The sequence below is a fragment of the Cydia splendana genome, chromosome Z (genome assembly GCF_910591565.1).
Source record: "Cydia splendana chromosome Z, ilCydSple1.2, whole genome shotgun sequence".
NCBI lineage: Eukaryota > Metazoa > Arthropoda > Insecta > Lepidoptera > Tortricidae > Cydia > Cydia splendana.
The window spans coordinates 13,221,000-13,241,262 of NC_085987.1; the positions used below are offsets into that span (position 1 = coordinate 13,221,000).

Sequence of the window (20,263 nt, forward strand, 5' to 3'; positions counted from 1 at the left end):
TTTTTTTTTCGTTTTTTTTTGCATTATGGTACGGAACCCTTCGTGCGCGAGTCCGACTCGCACTTGCCCGGTTTTTTGCTATGCGCCACCGTTTAAGAGTTATTTATGAAAATCAAAAAAAGGAACCTTTAATATCAAATATCTCACTTCCGGTCTAGAATTCGATCAAGCAACCGGCAAAATCGGATTCAGCGGGGTCTAATTAGGTTAAAAAACCCGGTTGCCAAAAAGTAAATATAACTTGCCAGTAGAAATCGATTTTTACAAAAATATGACCAGTCTTTATAGTTTTTACCTAATTTTCATTTTCTTCTGGACTGCTATGTGCATCACTTAAATAGCTAGTTTCCGTCCATGCTCTAGTTTTCAACCACTTGACGGATTAGCAAATAATACCTCCCTAATTTAGACGACAACGGTTCCACTCACTTGAATTTTTAGTCGCTATTGGGGGTGCTCGAAGTGCAGCCGCCGCAAGCACTCGAGCCTGAGGAAGAACCCCCGAAGGGCCCGAAACATGCCGCCAATAGCGACTAAAAATTCAAGTGAGTGAAACCGTTGTCATCTAAACAGTTTAAAATATGTCTCACGAAAGTTTAATTTCGAATACGTCCCTACTTATATTTCATTTTTAATTTCCTACTTGTGAAAGCCCGATCTCAGTTTTGAGATTTTGAGGTGAATATCGCCGTCGCGCTGACGGGGGCGGCGCCGCGTAACGAAGGACTATCCCTGTGTGTGTGGTGCGCGCACACAGTCGCACACGTCATTTGCCTTCACGGGCCTCGCGAAGCGGTCGGCCCGTTATAGCTTTGCTACACCTAGTTCTTTTCTTATATTACAAACTTATTCTTCGGTGGTAACCCGGTAACTCGTTAGCTCGCTACCGCCACTAAGCGTTTACTTATTCCCTGATGTTATTGTGATTTAACTTCTTGACTTTAGGTACCTAACTGAATTCAATATCCGTCTACAACCTGCAATCCAATTAAAATCTTAATAACTGTTTTATCAGTGGTCCGATTTTTTGGGTTGCGTATAGACGTGTGCGCCGATTAAAAAACGATCGGCGGCGGCGTTTGCCGAAAAATCGGCGGCGGCGGCGTGTTTTCGGCGTGAAATCGACGTGACCTTGACTTTCAAGTTTCTAAAGAAAAATCATGAATTTGTCGTTTTTCTTGAAAATAGTGATTAACCCAGGTTGCTAGTAAGTGAACTACATAATCTACGTATAGTTTTGAATAGGTTTTGAGTAAAATAGGGTTTGTAAATGAATTTAGGATAGGTATAATAACTTGATTTCCTAGTAATTAATTGGCTTGTATTTAGGGGGCATCTGGTCCCAATGACTTTCGATCCGATCTGTATCTCTCTGTAACTCCGTTTTGACATGCTGTCCATGGCTTATCTTCAAATATCCTAGATATAGTGGACTGCTATGGCTTCCCGTCGTACAAGCACCAGGCTCACTGAGAAGTATCTTGTTCTTTCTCATTTTCTCATTGCTAAGGATTCCGACCACATGTAATTTGTCTCAATTTCGTGCGGTCATAAGCCGTGTGAATTGCACGGTGCAGACTGCCGCCAGTCATCGACCATCTCACACATGCTCCACTCTGACCACGTTTGCCATTCATTGGGCCTAAATTCATATTACGTTTCGCCACATCAAGCGTTCGAAACTGCATAAGATGTCCGAAGAAAGACGTCGTAGAAACCCGATCGGCGATTTAAGATATTTGAAAATTAAGTGGTTTTTTGTTCTAGCTGCCCTAGGTATAAGCAGCAGTCTTCGTCAACACTATATCTCTAAAGCGCCAACCTTTGCACGTCACCCTTTTTGAGGCTCAGCGTTTCGGCACCATACTGGAATATATGTAGGAAAGACGAGAACTCCTACCACCAAGATATATAAACTTGCTCGCCTTTTCGTAATCGCCGAGTGCGTCGGTAACTTGGAGAACGTTTGCCTTGTCTACAACCATTACTTTGGTCTCGGAATGGTTGATCTTAAGACCACTCTAGAACTTTCAACTTCAATTTTCTTCAGAATATATATAGCGGATCAAGGTGGATCATTACTAACCTAACTTTAAGACCTATAAATAACCCTTTTTCTGCAAGTAAATATGATTATGAAGAGCCGCCATTTCGATGTACAATATAATTTATATAATACAATACAGATACTCTTTATTGCATACCTCAATAAAAGAAAACAATACAAAACAAAACAGAAATACAAGCAGAGGTAAACAACAGGCGGTCTTATCGCTAAAAAGCATTTCTTGTTGTTATTCCCGTAAGCCAGTCGACAATAGTACAAGTAAGGATGATAATCGCAACGCAACATTAGCTAGTTAGTTTTGGTTGCCTAGTTAATTACAATGCAAGTATATTCATTTCATGACATAGCGTTCTGACTTCGTATGTGAGGTGAAGGCATACAATTTCTAATTAATAGTTGAATGTGAATACATAATTTACAGGGTATAAAATACTGCATATAATGCTCCCTCATCTTTTTTGACGCTGAACACTAAGGATTACTCAGTTACTTTAATCGGTGTGTTAAATACTTTGTGCAACTGGGTTATTCTGTTTCATTTAATAAATAATTGATATATATTTGACAACTGTAACATATATAATATATAAAAATCCAAATTGTAATCCAAATATCAAGTTAAAATAGCTGATTAACAACACTCAAGGTCACGCCGATTTCACGCCGATCATTTATCGGCGGCGGCGGCGTGGCAAAAAAGCCCGGCGGCGGCGGCGCGCCGGCGCGGCGCACACGTCTAGTTGCGTAGTCACCAAAGAAACCCTTATTGTTTCGCCATGTTCGTCTGTCTGTCTGTCTGTCCGAGGCTTTGCTTCGTGATCGTAAGTGCTAAAAAGCTGCAAGTTGGCAACTTATTGGCATGGATACATGAATCACGCATTGCGACAGAACGGTAAAATAAAAACTATTAAAAATGAATTGCAGACCTGAGACCTCCCATACAATATTCGATACCTTTGGGTTCAATTGGCGTAAAGGACAAAATGCTATTTTTCAGGAGACAGAGATTTTTTTAAATGTTGATTTATTTTTGTTGTTTATGGAGCTATATTTTTGATGTGTATTAAAAAAGTACTCAAAATGTTAGTCTCTTTAACCTGAATTAGCAATCATATGTATAAATCAAAAACGAAAAAAGTTAATGCCCTATAGAATTGGTCCAAAACACTATGAATGTCCTTTACACCCATGCTGCGTTTTTTGATAATTTAATGTATCTTGTTTAGTAGGGGGTCGTAAGTGACATTCTCAGACTATTTTATTCCAAATTCGGGGTGTATTAGTTACTAGCCACGGTACCTAACATGTAAACTGTTTTCAGCATAGTTTACTATTACGAAGCTTAAAAATGTATCAAACGGTAGTTAATGATGCTAGGTATAACCCGATTAGGTACAGTTGTTATTATTATTTTTCTGATAATCATCTCAGCCATAAGACGTCCACTTCTGAACATAGGCCTCCCCCTTGGACCTCCATACGTGCCGGTTGGAAGCGACCCGCATCCAGCGTCTTCCGGCGACCTTAACAAGATCGTCTGTCCATCTTGTGGGTGGACGTCCTACGCTGCGCTTGCTAGTCCGTGGTCTCCACTCGAGCACTTTTCGACCCCATCGGCCATCTTCCCTGCGTGCAATGTGGCCTGCCCATTGCCACTTCAGCTTGCTAATCCGGTGGGCTATGTCGGTGACTTTAGTTCGTCTACGGATCTCCTCATTTCTGATACGATCACGTAGAGAAACTCCGAGCATAGCCCTCTCCATAGCTCGTTGAGCGACTTTGAGTTTTGAGATGAGGCCGATAGTGAATGACCACGTTTCGGCGCCGTAAGTCATCACTGGTAACACACATTGATTAAAGACTTTCGTCTTGAGGCACTGAGGTATGTCGGACGAAAAGACATTACGTAGTTTCCCGAACGCTGCCCAACCGAGTTGGATTCGGCGGTTGACCTCTTTCTCGAAGTTGGACCTACCTAATTGGACTACTTGTCCTAGGTAGATGTACGAGTCGACAACTTCGAGTAGGTACCGAGTTCCCAACAGAGACTGGGATGGGCACAACATTGGCATTTGACATAAGTTTCGTCTTGTCCATGTTCATTTTCAAGCCCACCCGTTGTGAAACTCTGTTGAGGTCATCGAGCATCATGCTGAGTTCCCCCATCGACTTTGCCATGACTACGATATCGTCGGCAAACCGAAGGTGAGTGATGTATTCGCCGTTGATGTTGATGCCAAGTCCTTCCCATTCCAGGAGCTTGAAGGCGTCTTCCATTACGGCAGTAAACAGTTTCGGAGAGATAACGTCTCCCTGCCTTACGCCTCTTTGCAATGGAATCGCCCTCGTGCTCTGCTCCTGTACTCGGACCGACATGGTGGCGTTACTATACAAACACTTCAACACTTCGATGTACCGATAGTCAATATGGCATCGCTGAAGAGACTCAAGCACCGCCCATGTTTCCACCGAATCGAAGGCTTTCTCATAGTCCACAAACGCTAAGCATAATGGCAAGTTATACTCTTCGGTCTTCTGTATAACTTGCCGCAGCGTATGGATGTGGTCTATGGTACTATAGCCTTTTCGGAAACCGGCTTGTTCGGGAGGCTGGAAGTCATCAAGTCTGTGTTCGAGACGGTTCGTGATGACCCTTGAAAACAGCTTATAGACATGGCTCAGAAGCGTGATGGGTCTGTAGTTCTTCAATAGGTTGTTATCACCTTTTTTGAAGAACAGCACCACCTCGCCTCTATTCCATGTTTCAGGCGTTATGCCCTCGGATAAGACGGAATTAAAGAGCTTCTGGAGGACTTTAAGTACCGGTGTTCCACCCGCTCTCAGAAGCTCTGAAGTGATTCCGTCTTTGCCCGGCGCCTTGTTGTTCTTAAGCTGCTTCAGGGCCATCCTAATCTCGTACAGACTGATGTCCGGGATATCTTCGGTATAATGTCGGGACAGCTTGGCTCTTGGATCTCCTACCAAGCTGTCAACGGGCTTTGCGATCGAAGTGTATAACTGTCCATAGAACCTCTCGATCTCACCTAAAACCTCCGCTTTGCTCGACACTATGCTGCCATCTTCCCGTTTCAGCTTTGTCAGCTGGCTTTGCCCAATAGACTTGTCCTTTGCGAACACTTTGGAGCCTTGGTTTCGCTCAATAGTCTCTTTAATACGGTTAGTATTAAAGAGACGCAGATCATGTCGCAAGGACTTAGATATACGTCTATTGAGCTGCCTATATGACTCCGCGTCATCGGGAGACTGCAACTGTAGCGAGCGTCGTTCAGCCATGAGGTTTAAGGTTTGCTCGGCCAATTTCTGAGGTCTATCTTTTCGGCGGGGTCTAAAAAACTTAGACCCTACTGTGTGGACAGTTTCCACTAGCCCGTCGTTGATTTCGTCCACTGAAGCCAAGTTCTCTAGGCAAGCAAAGCGGTTAGAGAGCTCGAGTTGAAAGCTTTCGGGGTTTTGAACATGGGCTCGAGTAGGTCGGAGCGTAGACTTCATCAGGCTGGACCTTTCAAGTTTAATATTGATATTCAGTGTGCCTCTTACGATCTGGTGATCCGGTGATTTTTCTGATAATATAGTAATAATAAAGAAAGCACAATATTTTGACCCAATTATTTACTAAAAAAGAATTACTTGCTCACAAAGTAGCTAATATTCGGGAATGAAGGTAAACTAAATGTCCCAGTGGTTAACACTAGCCGCCTTCAATCATAAAATGACAGCCTTTAATCATAACAAGGGAAGTATTAGATCAGCTAACGATGATAAGAATTAGCATATCAAGCATTGGACGTTTCCTTAGTGAATAAAAGACTATAATTCTATAGTTTCAATTTTACAAGATGTCTTATTTCAAAATACGAAACAATAAGATATTAAATCGATTTTTTTATTCCTATTTAAGTAGTAATTTCTGTGTTATTTAATCCCTGGTAACTGTAGCTGCAATAATTTCTAATTTAAAACACTTAAAAATATCTTCTGTTAGAACTACATAATATATTATGAAACAAGTAAGTAAACGAATTAATTATAACCGAGACGGTCATTAAGTATTAATTACCACTTCGCCCAGATACGTTCCAAACTTTGTGAGTGTATTTGAAACGAAGCATTGTACTTTATTTCAACTAGCTATTGTAGCCGAGCTCAACCAATGACACAAATAATTAAATTACGCACAACAATCAACTTCCACCGCTCAGGAACGGATAATAAACAGTCAGGAGCGAGGCAATGGGCAACCGCTGATACACCTGTCTCGTTCTCCTAATCAACAAGAAATGCCAGTCGGAAAGGTTCAGAGTGTATTATGCACAGGCTAGTATGTATTGTCGTAAGACTATAAGAGATTCCACTGCGAGTAACACAGTAATAGTTGCGGAAAAACACTGAGCTGAGTTTTCTAATTTGAAGGGCAAACGTTATATTTTGGTAATAAAGGACCCATAAAACTATTTATCAATTTGGCATTATAGACCTTTACGTCCATGAACAAAGATAACTGCGGAAAAAACTCTTAGCGTAAATGCTTTCAAATTTGAGGGCAAACATTACATTATAGTAATAAAGGTCCCAGAAAACGACTTTTTTGATAATCTACACTGCTACGTCCATGTTATTTGTTTGCAATTTAGAGTTTAAACGACACAAAAATTAGAAAAGTCCTTTACAATTTGTTCGCCTCGTATACTTAAGGTAAAATCATTTTTAGAACGGGTCGTAAAGGGCAAGTAAAATAATTTCAATAGTCAAATATGTCCTTTACGACCATCTTGACCATACGATATGGAAAATTATCATGACAAATGAAGGGCTAAAGGACGACAAAGGACATGTTAGTATTGTTAGTCCTTTACAACATAATTTATATTTAGCGGTAACCTTTACGACACTATCTTTGAACTTCTAGTTTGTAACTGGTCATTTACGCCCCTTGAGCTAAGCTGTTTTTGCAAGCTCATAGTGTAAAAATTGGGTCGTAAAGGCAACTTTTTACGAGATATTGAAGCGCTTGGAATTCTGAACAAAACTGTATATTTATTTATTTAATCGTATGGCATGCATGATTAGGCAATCAGAGTACAGCTTTGAGGTTAACCAGGCCTTGAGGTAAGCCAGGTATTAAAACTGTATATATAACTCATTTTCGCTAAAATGTCCTTTACGCCAATTGAACCCAATAAGCAAAATATATATATATATATATATTTTCATTTCATTTCATTATCATCATAATAAGCAAAATATATATATATATTTTGCTTAGTCCCAATAGTGTGGGGTACCCTTGGATAGGTGTATCAAAACGAATAAAGGTCTCCTTAAAACATTTTTTGATAAATTTATATAAGTATTTTCGGAAATAATCGCTCCGAAAGAAAAAAGTATCCCCACCACCCTCTAACTTTTGAACCATTGACCAAAAAAATAAAAAAAATCGTGTAACAAAAGCTTAATAACTACTTTCAATGAAAACTATATAGCGAACATGACCGGACTCCAGTCGGTTTTGAGTTATTGCAAAAAATCTTCTGTTCTTAGTAAAAATCTCAAAATACGTAGAAAGCTCTGTACTCCCTTGTAAACGTATGATACTGACTTATCGCCCCCGTTTGGCCTATTTTGACAGAACGGTAACTACGAAACTCTACACTGAGCATGGCCCGACATGCTCTCGGCCGATTTTTAGGGTTCCGTACCCAAAGGGTAAAACGGGACCCTATTACTAAGACTTCGCTGTCCGTCCGTCCGTCCGTCCGTCTGTCTGTCACCAGGCTGTATCTCACGAACCGTGATAGCTAGACAGTTGAAATTTTCACAGATGATGTATTTCTGTTGCCGCTATAACAACAAATACTAAAAACAGAATAAAATAAAGATTTAAATGGGGCTCCCATACAACAAACGTGATTTTTGACCAAAGTTAAGCAACGTCGGGAGTGGTCAGTACTTGGATGGGTGACCGTTGTTTTTTGCTTTTTTTTTGTTTTTTTTTGCATTATGGTACGGAACCCTTCGTGCGCGAGTCCGACTCGCACTTGCCCGGTTTTTTTTATTTTTGAGTCAGATTTTGATACATTTAGGTACCTATGTTTGAGGAGCTCCTGATTCTGGTCGGAATAAATACGAAACCCCAATTTGGGACAACAGTATAGTCTACAAGTTCGAAGGTGTGATACCTCAATGGATTCAGAATGATGTTTAGAAAAATGTATTCAAAGCGTTTATTACCACAGATATAAAGTCAAAAATTATTATAAAACTAGCAAAAAGCAGCGCTTTGTAAGGGCTCGCGGAGGTTTTCTACCTTAACGTACCGAACCGGTTGCTGTCCGGTACGCCTGTCTGTTACAGCTTTTACTTTGTCCTTTAAAAACGTGTCCAGACGACAAAATCAAATTGCCAATATCATCCACACGTAATATACAATTTCATAAGTGGTTATTACATCCTACACGGCCGCCCAGTACTTTTTGTAAGGAACCCAACTGGCTTTCCTACATAATGTTGGGTCAGCGAGCCAATGTTCTTGAATTTATTTTTGCGTCCACTCCACACAATTGATCGAAAAACTATCCCGTCTGGACACCTACTGGCGGTAATCACGCTGCTCCGCACATAAACTAACACACACAGTTCCACTAGGTACAGCCAGGGTCCAGCATCAGCTGTATCTTGGGTACTGCTCTTCCAAGTTCTCATTAAGACGTGTCAGATGACCAAAACAGCGTGTGCCTATGTTGCACCAAACCTGAGTTCCACTAGGTACAGCCAGGGTTTAGCATAAGCTCTATCTTGGGTACTAATCTCCTAAGTGCTCATCAAGACGAGTCGGATGGCCAAAACAGCGTGTGCCTATGTTGCAACAAACCTGAGTTCCACTAGGTACTGCCAGGGTTCAGCATGAGTTCTATCTTGGATACTGTTCTCCCAAGTGCTCATCATGACGAGTCGGATGTCCAAAATAGCGTGTGTCTATGTTGCATCAAACCTGATCGAGTTCCACTAGGTACAGCCAGGGTTCAACATCAGCTCTATCTTGGGTACTACTTTCCTAAGTTCTCATCAAGACGAGTTGCATGACCAAAACAGCGTGTGCCTATGTTGTATAAAACCCGAGCTCCATTAGGCACTGTCAGGGTTCAGCATCAGCTATCTTGGGTACTGAAAGTACTGATCTACCCAGTAATCATCATGACGAGTCGGATATCCAAAACAGCGTGTGTCTATGTATGTTGCATCAAACCCGAGCTCCACTATTAGGTACTGCCAGGGTTCGGCATCGGCTCTATCTTGGGTACTACTCTCCTAAGTGCTCATCAAGATGAGTCGGTTGACCAAACCATAATGTGCCTTTGTTACACAAAACCTGAGTTCCACTAGGTACTGCCAGGGTACTGGGTCATTTTGCTGAATCGCCAATCGAAACGTCGGCGTGCAGTTCCCATACAAGTTGCAGTCGGGTTGTAGTCCGTCTGTATCGGCCCTAAGTCACTGAAGTTTGTATTAATTATGCTTATCTTTATTTATAATTTTAGCAGTTCCAAGCAATAGTAACACTAAAGGCGCCATTCATTAATTACGTAAGACAATTTTTGCCAGCTTTTGACCCCCTCCCTCCCCTATGTAAGAAATAATAAGAATAAGCTGACCCCGTCCCCCTCCCACCAATATAATTTATTTTCAAAAAAATATTTTTATGAATGTTTATTTGTACCTGTACAAAGGTACTTGAGCTCGTTTAAGCTAACTCTGCACCGTCTTTGATAGCATAGAGTGTGGAAGTATTATTTTAAAGGTCATAATTTCATAGAAATTAAAAAAAAAATCGCATCTTTGTGATCTTACTTAAGAACTATGAAAACCCCCTCCCACCCCCTTGTAAGAAAAAATAAGATATGTTCGACCCCCCTCCACCTCCACCCCAAAATCGTCTTACGTAATAAATTAATGGCGCCAAAACTGTATCTCGAACTGAAAATACCCGATTTAAGTTTGCTAACACAACATGACTTATCATCACATCGTCAGCGTCACAAAACATACGAGTAAATTGACCTCCGCAGTAAATATACAGCAAGATTGATTGTTCTAGTAGGTATTCACAAAAACTTAATTGCTAAAATGGGAATCAAACCAAGTGAAGCGAGGTGGGTTGAATCCAAAATTGTACCCACTTTGGTATTCATCGTTGTTAATGGCGTAAGCGCCATCGATCGACATTATTGAACTTGAAAACACCACATAGGTATCGTATTGTCTGAATACCCACAACACAAGCCTTCTTACTTAGTCAATTTGTATAAGAATGTCCAATATTTATTTATTTATTTATTACTAACGCCATCTGTTAGAGAAAGAAATAATTAACATTAGCACGAATGTTAATTCATCATTTTGCCAACAGATGGCGCTAGTAGTAATACAAAGTGTTATTACGTTATTTTATTTTTTTAGGTTTATAAAATGATATTTTTATGTTTGATAACACATCTAGACATGAATTTAAATTACTATGTTAAATTTCAAACCTAACAGTGCAGTAGTTTTTCCGTAAAGTGTACCACAAGAATGCATAGTTCGTCGATTAGTGATAGGGCTCGCTTCGCTCGCCCTAATAAAAGTGCGTCTACTCAGCTTTGTATGAACCAAGAAATAATAGTGTAAAGGACGACTCACATTAGACCGGGCCGTGTCCGGGCCGGAGCTTCCGGCGCATCGTTTTCTATGGAAAGCATCACGTGGTCGCCTGTCATGTCATAGAAAAGTAAGCTCAGGAAGCTCCGGCCCGGACACGGCCCGGTCTAACGTGAGTCATCCTTTAAACGGTTTCCCCTTAGGCAAAAGTGCAATAGGTATTACTTACTTCACTAACTTCGCCTACTAAGAGGCTAATCGCGACTTTGTTATGGTTTATCGATAACTTCTCACATCACTAGATTATCGACATTACATGTCGACTATTGCCCATCACTTTTCTGGCTGTGTACGTATTTAGAAACTTGACTCCGCCCCTAAAATTAGTGCGATAGGGACAACTGCAGCTGAGGCGAAAAATCCTGCGTAAAAATGTCAAAAATCGAGGTTTCGTACTCCACTGTTTCCTCCTCCAAAACTTAACCAATCGTAACCAAATTTGGAATTCTAAATGATTATGAAATTATCTGTGTCGGACCGTTTTGCTTTTTTGGCTAATTGTTATCAGTTTTGGTTTTGAATACCACGCCTCTCATTGCGGCATAGTCAATTAGGCCATTTTGGCCATTTTTGAAGGGCTCCAGCGCCTTAAAAAACAAAAATATCAAAAAAAGCAAAACGGTCCGACACAGATATTGACAATAATAATCTGTGTTGAAAAAATCATTGCTCTAGCTTCAAAAACCACGGAGGAAAACGTGGAGTACGTTTGTATGGAGGAATGACCACTCGTGTTGGCTCTTAAGCATTGCAGTAATTTTGAGCAGCAATGTAGGATTATATTCAAATTTCGTCAAGTGGACGAAAACTAGCGCAATAACCTTATTCACTGGGTAAAAAGGACATATCTAGATTGAACTTAAAACAGGTTTACTTTTATTAAATCTTTTATTGATTCCGTATGGCTACACTACAGAACACTTGTTCTGATCGATTCATATCCGTTGATTATTTTTGTACCTATTACTGTACTGGAAATCCTTTAAGTCCGAACAGTATTCCTAACAGCTGCGCACGCTGCTGCATCGTCTTGAAACGGGTCGGCAACCGCGGCGGCGCCTACCACAACGCCGTTCACAAATGTAAAGGTAGCATGTATACCCAAACAGAACTGTTAATAGAGCAGCTAACAACAACACTTGGCATTTGGGATCTTTAACACATTTGTTGGATATATCTGAGAGACAACTAGTCTTGGAACATCTAGATGTTATAATGATTGGTTTTTCAAGTTCCGCTTTTGACATTTTATAACGGCGTTTCATATCATTATCTTGTTAATCAATGCATCGGCCACTCCGTGGTGGACAGTTTTTATTTGCAACATAATATACCAATGATATCAGCAGAGCCATGAGACTAACTATCAAGACTATTTTGGCACATTCGTTGGAATCTCTACCGCCCTTAGACATTGTACTGCCTGTTTTCTTTCTAGGAAGTTTTTTCATTAACGTACTTCCTCCGGCAGAAATGGTCATATTTTCTCATCTATAGGCAATTATTGTTCACTTAGGTATACACACCCGTGCCAATATGCACAACAAAATCCATTAGATAGGTGATTAGGGAATGCATGCATAAAATTAGAGAGAAATACAAGGAGCTTAGGAATGCATACCTATTATAGTAAGAATAACTCAATCTCAAATCCAGTCATTATTTAGGTTGTTTTTTATTATTTCACGGCAGATTTCAACACAGGTCTTTTTACATTTTGACACCAAATCAGAATTGTCTCTTAAATTGTCACAGGCTGTATACTTGACAGTTAGAACACAGAGAATGATTACTTATTTCGCCAGTATTTTTTTATGGATTTTAGCATTCTTCTGCCCGCGACTTCGTCTGACGACTGGAATGACGTGACGGTGATGATTGATTAACAACTACCCTCTATACCTATCCTTCCCCGGGTTTCAAACTATCTCCATATCGAATTTCATCGTTTCATCGGTTTATGTTTGTGTGAATGAAGAGGTAACAGACAGACAGATACTTTCGTATTTATTGTTAAGATATTATTTTATGTCGGCAAGCTATCTTACGGACAATAATGAAATTATTCAAGATGGCGGCCGTTTATTCCAATTTCGCCTACATATTAAGCGGCCTTCAGTTCAGATCATTAGTTATAATCCTTTAATCTTACCAATGAATTCAAAAATCGGCCAAGAGCATGTCGAGCCATGCTTAGTGTTGGGGTACCGTTAGTTACCATTCTGTCAAAATAGGCTAAACCTTAGAGAATATAACCAAACGGAGACGCCTTGTTTGTAATTTTCTGTACAAAACAGTGTCTGCCGATTATTTTTTGCTGTGGAGGGGCACGTCAAATGTATACGTAATGTAAAAATAGCATAGAAGGTAGGATCCTATAGAAGTGGTATACGCAGGCCTCCGTGAGGGACAAAACATACGCAATGCGACACTATGATTGGTCGAATTTATTTGTTGCCCACCATAATCCATACTAAATTAACGGTGGGGAACAAATAAAATGTGAGACTGTGACAAGGACAAACAATAATAGCTCTTTGGCTGCTACTAAGATACAAAAGACTATCCTGTTCGGTCACTTCCCCCCATCTTTCATGCCAGATCCAGTTATATACTGCACTGCCTGCACGTTTGACGGATTTTAAAGTTATTAGTGTTATTACGCAGGGATTTGAGAACTTTAATTAGAGAAGCAGGCTTAGATTGTATAATAAAACTTATGATAACACTTAGTTTAGTAAGTGACAAAAAATATTTAGGACTTTAAAAATAACTAAGAATTCTAAAAAATGTATTTTTATTACAGGAACACTTAAAAATAAGAAAAGTTAAACTTAGTATTTTTATTCAATAAGCCCAAAGTCCCAACAGGAAATTGGAGAAACTTATTTTTTAACAGTTGGGTATTTTCAGCACCAGATCCAGGATTATGGCTTGGATTTAATGAGATAATGCAATGCAACTGATATAATAAATAGCATTCATGGAAATGGTATGTTGTCCAACATAATCAAACATGTCAAATAAAACAATATAACATTTGTAATAAAAGTTTATACTGAAAATTACAGATACAAGTTAACAAACACCAAAATGAGCAAGTTAACTAAAACATAACATCATTTAAACAATTTTGAATAAGGCTTTAAGGATTAGAGTAAATGTATGGACATGAACAGTTAGCCACAGTTGTGTAGTGTTTCCTTCTGTAAAGTGAAGCCAACTTTGGACTTAATTACTAGTCTACAGGGTCTTCCGCCCGCGGGAAGGAGGGGTCCTTTCTATAAGAAAAACCAACTTCCAGAAATGTTAAGCTTGACTGTTTGCAAAAGAAACTAGTCTATATCCTCTAAATTTAATTTGAATGTTTATACATACAATAAAACTTATAAATAACAAGTCATCATTGTTCGCGTAAAACAAATCATAAACAAAAAGTGGCCCAACTTCTAGACTCAACTACAAACTTGATTCAAACCACTCATTTCATGAAAATACTTTTGCCAAATTACTATTTAAGGGCTAATCATAGCTACCACACTATTATTCATATAAAAGCACAAACATTAATAATGCACTTCTAAATGTCTAAAGAGTTTTACATGACTATGGAGATTCAAGGATGTCTATTCTATATCAGGAAGATCCTCTTCCTCAGCAGAACTGGAGTCGTCCTTTTCAAGTTCATCCCCAAATGGGCCTATTTTGTTTGAAAACATGTCATTCATCTCAAGCATGTCATCGTCACTTTCATCCTCCTCCTGCCAGCGATTGAAGTCCACCTTTAGCCAATGATGCTTCTTCTTGTCACTCGTTAGTGTGGGCCAAAATGACTCATCAGTCTTTTCTTTCATTAACACGAGCTCAATGTATCTCCCTTTGTTGACTTGTGTGCTTTTCTCGGGGTCTATTTCGGCATACAAGGGTATATCAACTTGAAGTAGTTTGCGGTCTGGAGCACATATTCCTCTAAATGAAACCGATTTCTTTTCAATTTTTATATCCGGTTTTTCACATTCAACATTAAATGTCAAAAAAACACGAGTGCTTCTCTGAGCCCATGAAACCGATGGTGGAGTAACGATTGTTTCCGAAGTCATAATAACTGAAATGACAATAATTATTATTAGTCACTTAACCCGTATTGTAATTAGATTCACATAGCTACAACATCGGCTTTTTAATACTTACAGAGGTTAAATAATAGCTTGTTTGCGATATCGGCACGTTGCTACACAGTCAGCAGCTACCTACAGGACCAATTATGTTTTTAATCATGGAATAAAATCACGTCACGTCAAGTAGTACGTCAACCCAAGGCGATGTCGTATGTCTATGTCGCCGATGTCACATTCAGTGTGACCAGTAAAATACTCAAAATATTTTATTTTAAGGCTTAGTGCAGACGTGATAAAATGTCTATAGCCCGCTCCACCACACCCGTGCGCGAAACGCGGCGCGAAGCCGCGAACGTGAGTGTGGAGTCAAGATCGCAGATCTGCGAAATCGACTTATGGGCGTTATGGGTACGACGCACAAGGTCGCGGTGCGGTGCGGTAGTCTGTTACGGCTTTTAAGTGATCAAAAAATGATACTGTCAAGGGCAGTATGGCCTTTGGTCTTAGCCTGTCCAGAAAGGACGAACAAAAAAAAAAAATTATACTTTCAAGTCAAGAGTTCAAGTAATGTCATATTTGTTTCGAGCACGCGCTGATTGGTGAATACAAAATTATACAATTTAAATTATAGCATACCTTGTTATCTAAAATAGCGATCCATCGTAAGTCGCCGGTAAATTTACAACATAAATCTTGTGCTTTCTTGATTTTAGCGCACATACATACACAAAGATTTGTTAATTGAGTTGATCGGAGCCAAGATTTGGCACCTGGTACTCTTTCTTTAAAGATAAGTTTATTATAGTGCCTCATAAAGTTTGGTACGTTATTAATATGACTATATCGAATAGAACTTTAGTTCAAATTGCTGCCTGGGGTGGCATAATAGTGAGCACTACAGGATTTTATCTACAACACCGGTTAATTGACAAGGTCCGAGACTATGAGTATTATAGAAACGCACTGAAGACCTTGAGAACTCATGCCGGGGCTGTGTACTATTTAGGAGAACCGATTAAAGACAAACGTTTTAAAATTACAGACCCAGAAAATAATACCGCAGATGACAAATCTGCTAGATTTAAAATTCCTGTGTCGGGTCCAAAAGATAGAGGAACATACAGTTTTTGGGCTGAAAAAACCAATGACGAATGGAAACTAACTCGTGCTGAACTTGAATTGAAATCAAAACCAGATTCCAAGTTGGTGATATTGAAATAAGTAAATGTGGTTAGATTTTCCAGACTTCTAATAAGGTAGTAATAGTCAAAGTTGTATTAAATTTGTGTAACTATGTAAATGTTTATTTATTTTGTTTCATATAGTTATTTTCCCTTTGTTTAGGCCTATTACTGCCGCAGGTGAGAGTCTGCTATCATTTAGTTATCGACACTGTTTTCAGGAAAAAACACAATGTTGAAGCATTTTGTTGGAACAGCGAAAGAGCAGTTTTTTTATCACAATACTTTACTTTGTCTGGTAAAAGCTCTTGAGGGGCAAAACATAACAGTAGATTTGCGACATGATAGCCATGTCTGTGGAGAGGTCATCTTAGTTGATGGGTATGTTTTATTTTACAAGTATGTTTTCATGTTTTGGGTAATTCCACATAAATAGGGAGATGATGAGGCAAAAATTAACTTGCAATGTAGCAACACTTTTTGTATTCATAATTTGCTTTGAAGGTGGAAGTATGTTTAAAAATCATTTGGAATGAATTTAGTGCAAATTACTGTCGTTTGCCAGTAGTGTTTTATGATACGAGAGTTTTACAATTGAGAATCTATTTTTTATACAAACATACAGGTGAGTAATGTTCATTAGATTGTAATACCAAGAAGGTCAAAGTTGTTTAATGAAGAAAATAAGCGTTTTTGGTTCAGAGGCTTCTATGTCTACTTCCTCCATCATGACTCCTCAGGCAATAGCAATATTCCACTGACGCTGTTAAGGAACATAAACAATGCTCATATATGATAAAATAAATAATATATATGCATATGGACGTAGTATGTTACTGCTGATTTTGATGGTAACATCAGTTACGAATTTTCGGTAACGTCAGTGACGGTATATTTGGTCCATTTTCTAGAATGTGTGTTTGTTTATTTGCTTATTATTTTGATAATAATAAACATTGTTTAATAATAGATTTTTATCAATTAAAGGCTTTCTCTAAACAAACTTAGATTCAGAGACAATAACATTGTCCTGAAACCTTCGTACTTACATGTCTATTCATTGTAACATCAGTTACGACAATTAAATTCAATATTTTACAAAACATGCAAAAGACTTTTCTATTATTTTCAATGTCCAACATTGAGGGCCTTTTTATAGTACATTTACAGTTATTATCAAATTTCTGAAAGTTTATATTTACGTTGTATTCTAAATTCGCAACTTCGCTTCAAATGTAACGTCAGTTACGGTGGAATTACCCTTTTGTGTAGTGGCATACTTATAAGCCGACCATATGTACCTGAAATTTACAAAGGCACATTGTATAATGTGATAATCCATACAATAAGTATGTCTAAATTTAATTAACTCCACCATGTTAAGAAATTAATGCTCAGCAGAACAAGGATTTTTTTAGAATCCTGTGCAAATGCAGAGTTGTGTGGGTCAAGTAGAGCTTACATACACCCAGCTGCACAACAGCATGGTCCCTTTATGAATTAAGGAATCAATTCATAATTTGTCCATGCAATTTTGCAGTTTGCTGTACAATTCCTCTGAGCTTGTGTGCAGAAAGACGTATGTGACGTGGAATGACTATAGATATCTACATCAATGTGCTATTTGTTCATGTAGATATTGTGTTTTAGGTACATGAACATTTCTTTTGGAACAGCAGTTTTCGTTGACGCTAAAGGCAATGAGTTCGCCTATGACAATCTGTTCATACAGGGACGCAACATCAGATACGTCCACATTCCCGAAAATGTGAGTAACTATACTTAGTATTATATTCTATATTATGTGCCTTACGGTGACGAGCTATATGGGCATGAAGCATCTGAGTATGGGCACCAGCTAGATTTCTTCTTTCACAAGGTATATATTATACTTACTTGCCTCGTGCACTATATTAATTGCTTCACTCGCCCTTTTATCTAACGTTAATCCGATATTCGATATCATATTTTCGGTCCTTTGTTATTGGAATGTTGATACGCATAACGATGTCTTATAATAACTTTTTATGATACCTAACTATTAAACATTTACTTACATCAGATGGCGGCAAGGGATACTATTAAAACGGAATTATTAAAAGTAGCCCCAAAACCTAGAAATCAAAATGAGCAAGTACGAAAATCTAGAAAAGCCAAGAAAGCGCTCAAGCTTCACATGGAAACCGTGGCCAGACTGCAAGACACTAAGGACTGCTGATCAGTCATCTTTAGATAGGATCTTCATTTGTATTTATCTCACTACTTGTACATAACTCATTTTCACCAACATTTTTTATGAAAGAAATAAAATAGTGACAAAGTATACTTTCTGTGAAATTTAATCATGTATGCTCTAACAAGCTTCTAAAAAATAAAAAGTTAAATACACGTATAATCCACCAAAGACTGAAAAAGCAACTCGGAAAAGTTGTCGAATGGACCCCAATCCAATATCCAAACATATCAAAAATACTGTGAGCTGTAGACCTCGCGAAGTCGCTAGCATAGCTTAATACTGAATAAATGTATCCCATCAAAAACATTACATGTAAAAACTCGGAGTAATTAACAATGGAGCCGCCATTAACAGGCGTTCCCCTCTGTCGAAAATAGGCGGCCAATGGTCAACAACTTGTCAACCATATGTATGGACTGACGTTTATCTGACATGACGTACCTATACATTTGATGTGCCCCTCCCCCGCAAAACACGGCAGACTATTTTGTACCGAAAATTTTAGACATGGCGTCTCCGTTGGTTATATCCTCTAAGTGTAAAAAGATGCAAGTCTCGCAATGCAATTCGTCTACTACAAAAAAGTTTTGAGATGTTATGTGAAACCAAGTCGGTTATTTTAGTCAGTGCCAGGGGGTGTTAAACCGTATCAATAAGATATCTTTAATTTTTAATACGTATAATGACTTGGCCATCGCACGGCTGCATAATGAATTAATGATACAAGGATCACCGTCAACTAATAAAAATAATTAAACGTAACGAGACTTGGTTTCACATAAGTGACACATAACATCTCAAAACTTTTTTGTAAGTAGTAGAAGAATTGCATTGCGAGACTTGCATCTTTTTACATGTAATGTTTTTGATGGGATCTCATCTCTTTTTGTAGGTAGTCCTTTTCTGGTACCACTTCTTGTACGTCAGCTACCACTTTTATCAAAGCTCATATTCATACCCATCCCGCACTATACTCGTACTCATACCTATACAATACTCATGGCCATACCAAACTATACTTGTACTCATATAATACTCAATACCCAAGTACTTACCCATCCTACAACTCCCACACCATACCCGCACTCATACCTATGCCATATTCATATCTTTACCATACTGATAGCCATACCATACCTACTCGTACTATACACATATAATAACTACATATACACATCTTCATACTCACATCGTACATCACAGACCTTTGCTTTACCTACTATTTGTTGGAACTGCAACAGTAACTTTGTAATACCATATATTTATATGGGACTACAAACTTACTTATGCAGTTCTTACATCTTTAAAACGTGACTGATATTGTAATATTTTTAGTATTTCTATGGCTTGATAAGCTGAAAACTACTTATGTTTAAAATTTGAAGCTTGTGGGTACGCTAGAAGTACCTTAGAATTATGATGATCGTGAGTGAGCGAGTGAGTGAGTGTGTCAGTGTCGAAACTAAGGAACTTTGACGTACAATAATTCTTACACTACAAGTTCAAATTGAATGTTTTTGAGAATATATCTAAAGCATGTTAAGCCCTATATGTCACTGAAAATTCAGGGTTCTAGCTTTAGCCAGCACAAAATTACAGGACGTCGAAAATCGCCTGAATCGCTTCGGGAAAAGGATGGTACGGCCGTGCGTCTTTGTTTTGCTCGACTTGGCGGGGGCACTGCCGTGCCCCCAGATATGGCTCCGGTTATCTGCCTCTATCGCTCGAATACGCAAGAGTGAAAGGACTTTTATAGCTTCATGAAACAGGAAAGGATAGTCGCTTTTTGTTGTTGGCATGTTGTCTTAAGTATGTTTCGGAGCCACTCAATTCGCTCGCGCCCCCCCCCCCCCCCCCCCCTCATAGTATAGGTATAGGGAAATGATATTATATAGGACAGGTTGTTCCCGTGCTTATGTCGTATGTTTAATTGTTTAACGGTCAT

General features: G+C 38.9%; 2 protein-coding genes across 2 annotated transcripts; one reads left to right on the top strand and one right to left on the bottom strand.

The window, feature by feature from the left end:
- Positions 1-13,820: 13,820 nt before the first annotated feature.
- LOC134805346 (uncharacterized protein CG16817-like) lies at positions 13,821-15,114 on the bottom strand. The gene is made up of 2 exons (XM_063778682.1): positions 14,975-15,114; positions 13,821-14,888 (listed from the first exon to the last, which is right to left on the bottom strand). Exon 2 carries the CDS (start codon positions 14,881-14,883, stop codon positions 14,410-14,412), a length of 474 nt encoding a protein of 157 aa, XP_063634752.1. The 5' UTR covers positions 14,884-14,888; positions 14,975-15,114; the 3' UTR covers positions 13,821-14,409.
- Positions 15,115-15,736: 622 nt separating this feature from the next.
- Positions 15,737-18,351, top strand: LOC134805189 (U7 snRNA-associated Sm-like protein LSm10). Its single transcript, XM_063778499.1, has 5 exons — positions 15,737-15,834; positions 15,944-16,157; positions 16,304-16,463; positions 17,733-17,850; positions 18,145-18,351. The coding sequence occupies exons 3-5, from the start codon at positions 16,315-16,317 to the stop codon at positions 18,298-18,300; spliced, it is 423 nt and encodes a 140-aa protein (XP_063634569.1). The 5' UTR covers positions 15,737-15,834; positions 15,944-16,157; positions 16,304-16,314; the 3' UTR covers positions 18,301-18,351.
- Positions 18,352-20,263: the final 1,912 nt, after the last annotated feature.

Excerpts from the sequence above, each read along its gene's own strand:
- LOC134805346 (XM_063778682.1), bottom strand. The coding sequence starts at position 14,883 with ATGACTTCGGAAACAATCGTTACTCCACCATCGGTTTCATGGGCTCAG.
- LOC134805189 (XM_063778499.1), top strand. The coding sequence starts at position 16,315 with ATGTTGAAGCATTTTGTTGGAACAGCGAAAGAGCAGTTTTTTTATCAC. Across the intron at positions 16,464-17,732 it reads GAGGTCATCTTAGTTGATGG|GTACATGAACATTTCTTTTG; the intron begins GTATGTTTTATT and ends ATTGTGTTTTAG. Across the intron at positions 17,851-18,144 it reads ACGTCCACATTCCCGAAAAT|ATGGCGGCAAGGGATACTAT; the intron begins GTGAGTAACTAT and ends TACTTACATCAG.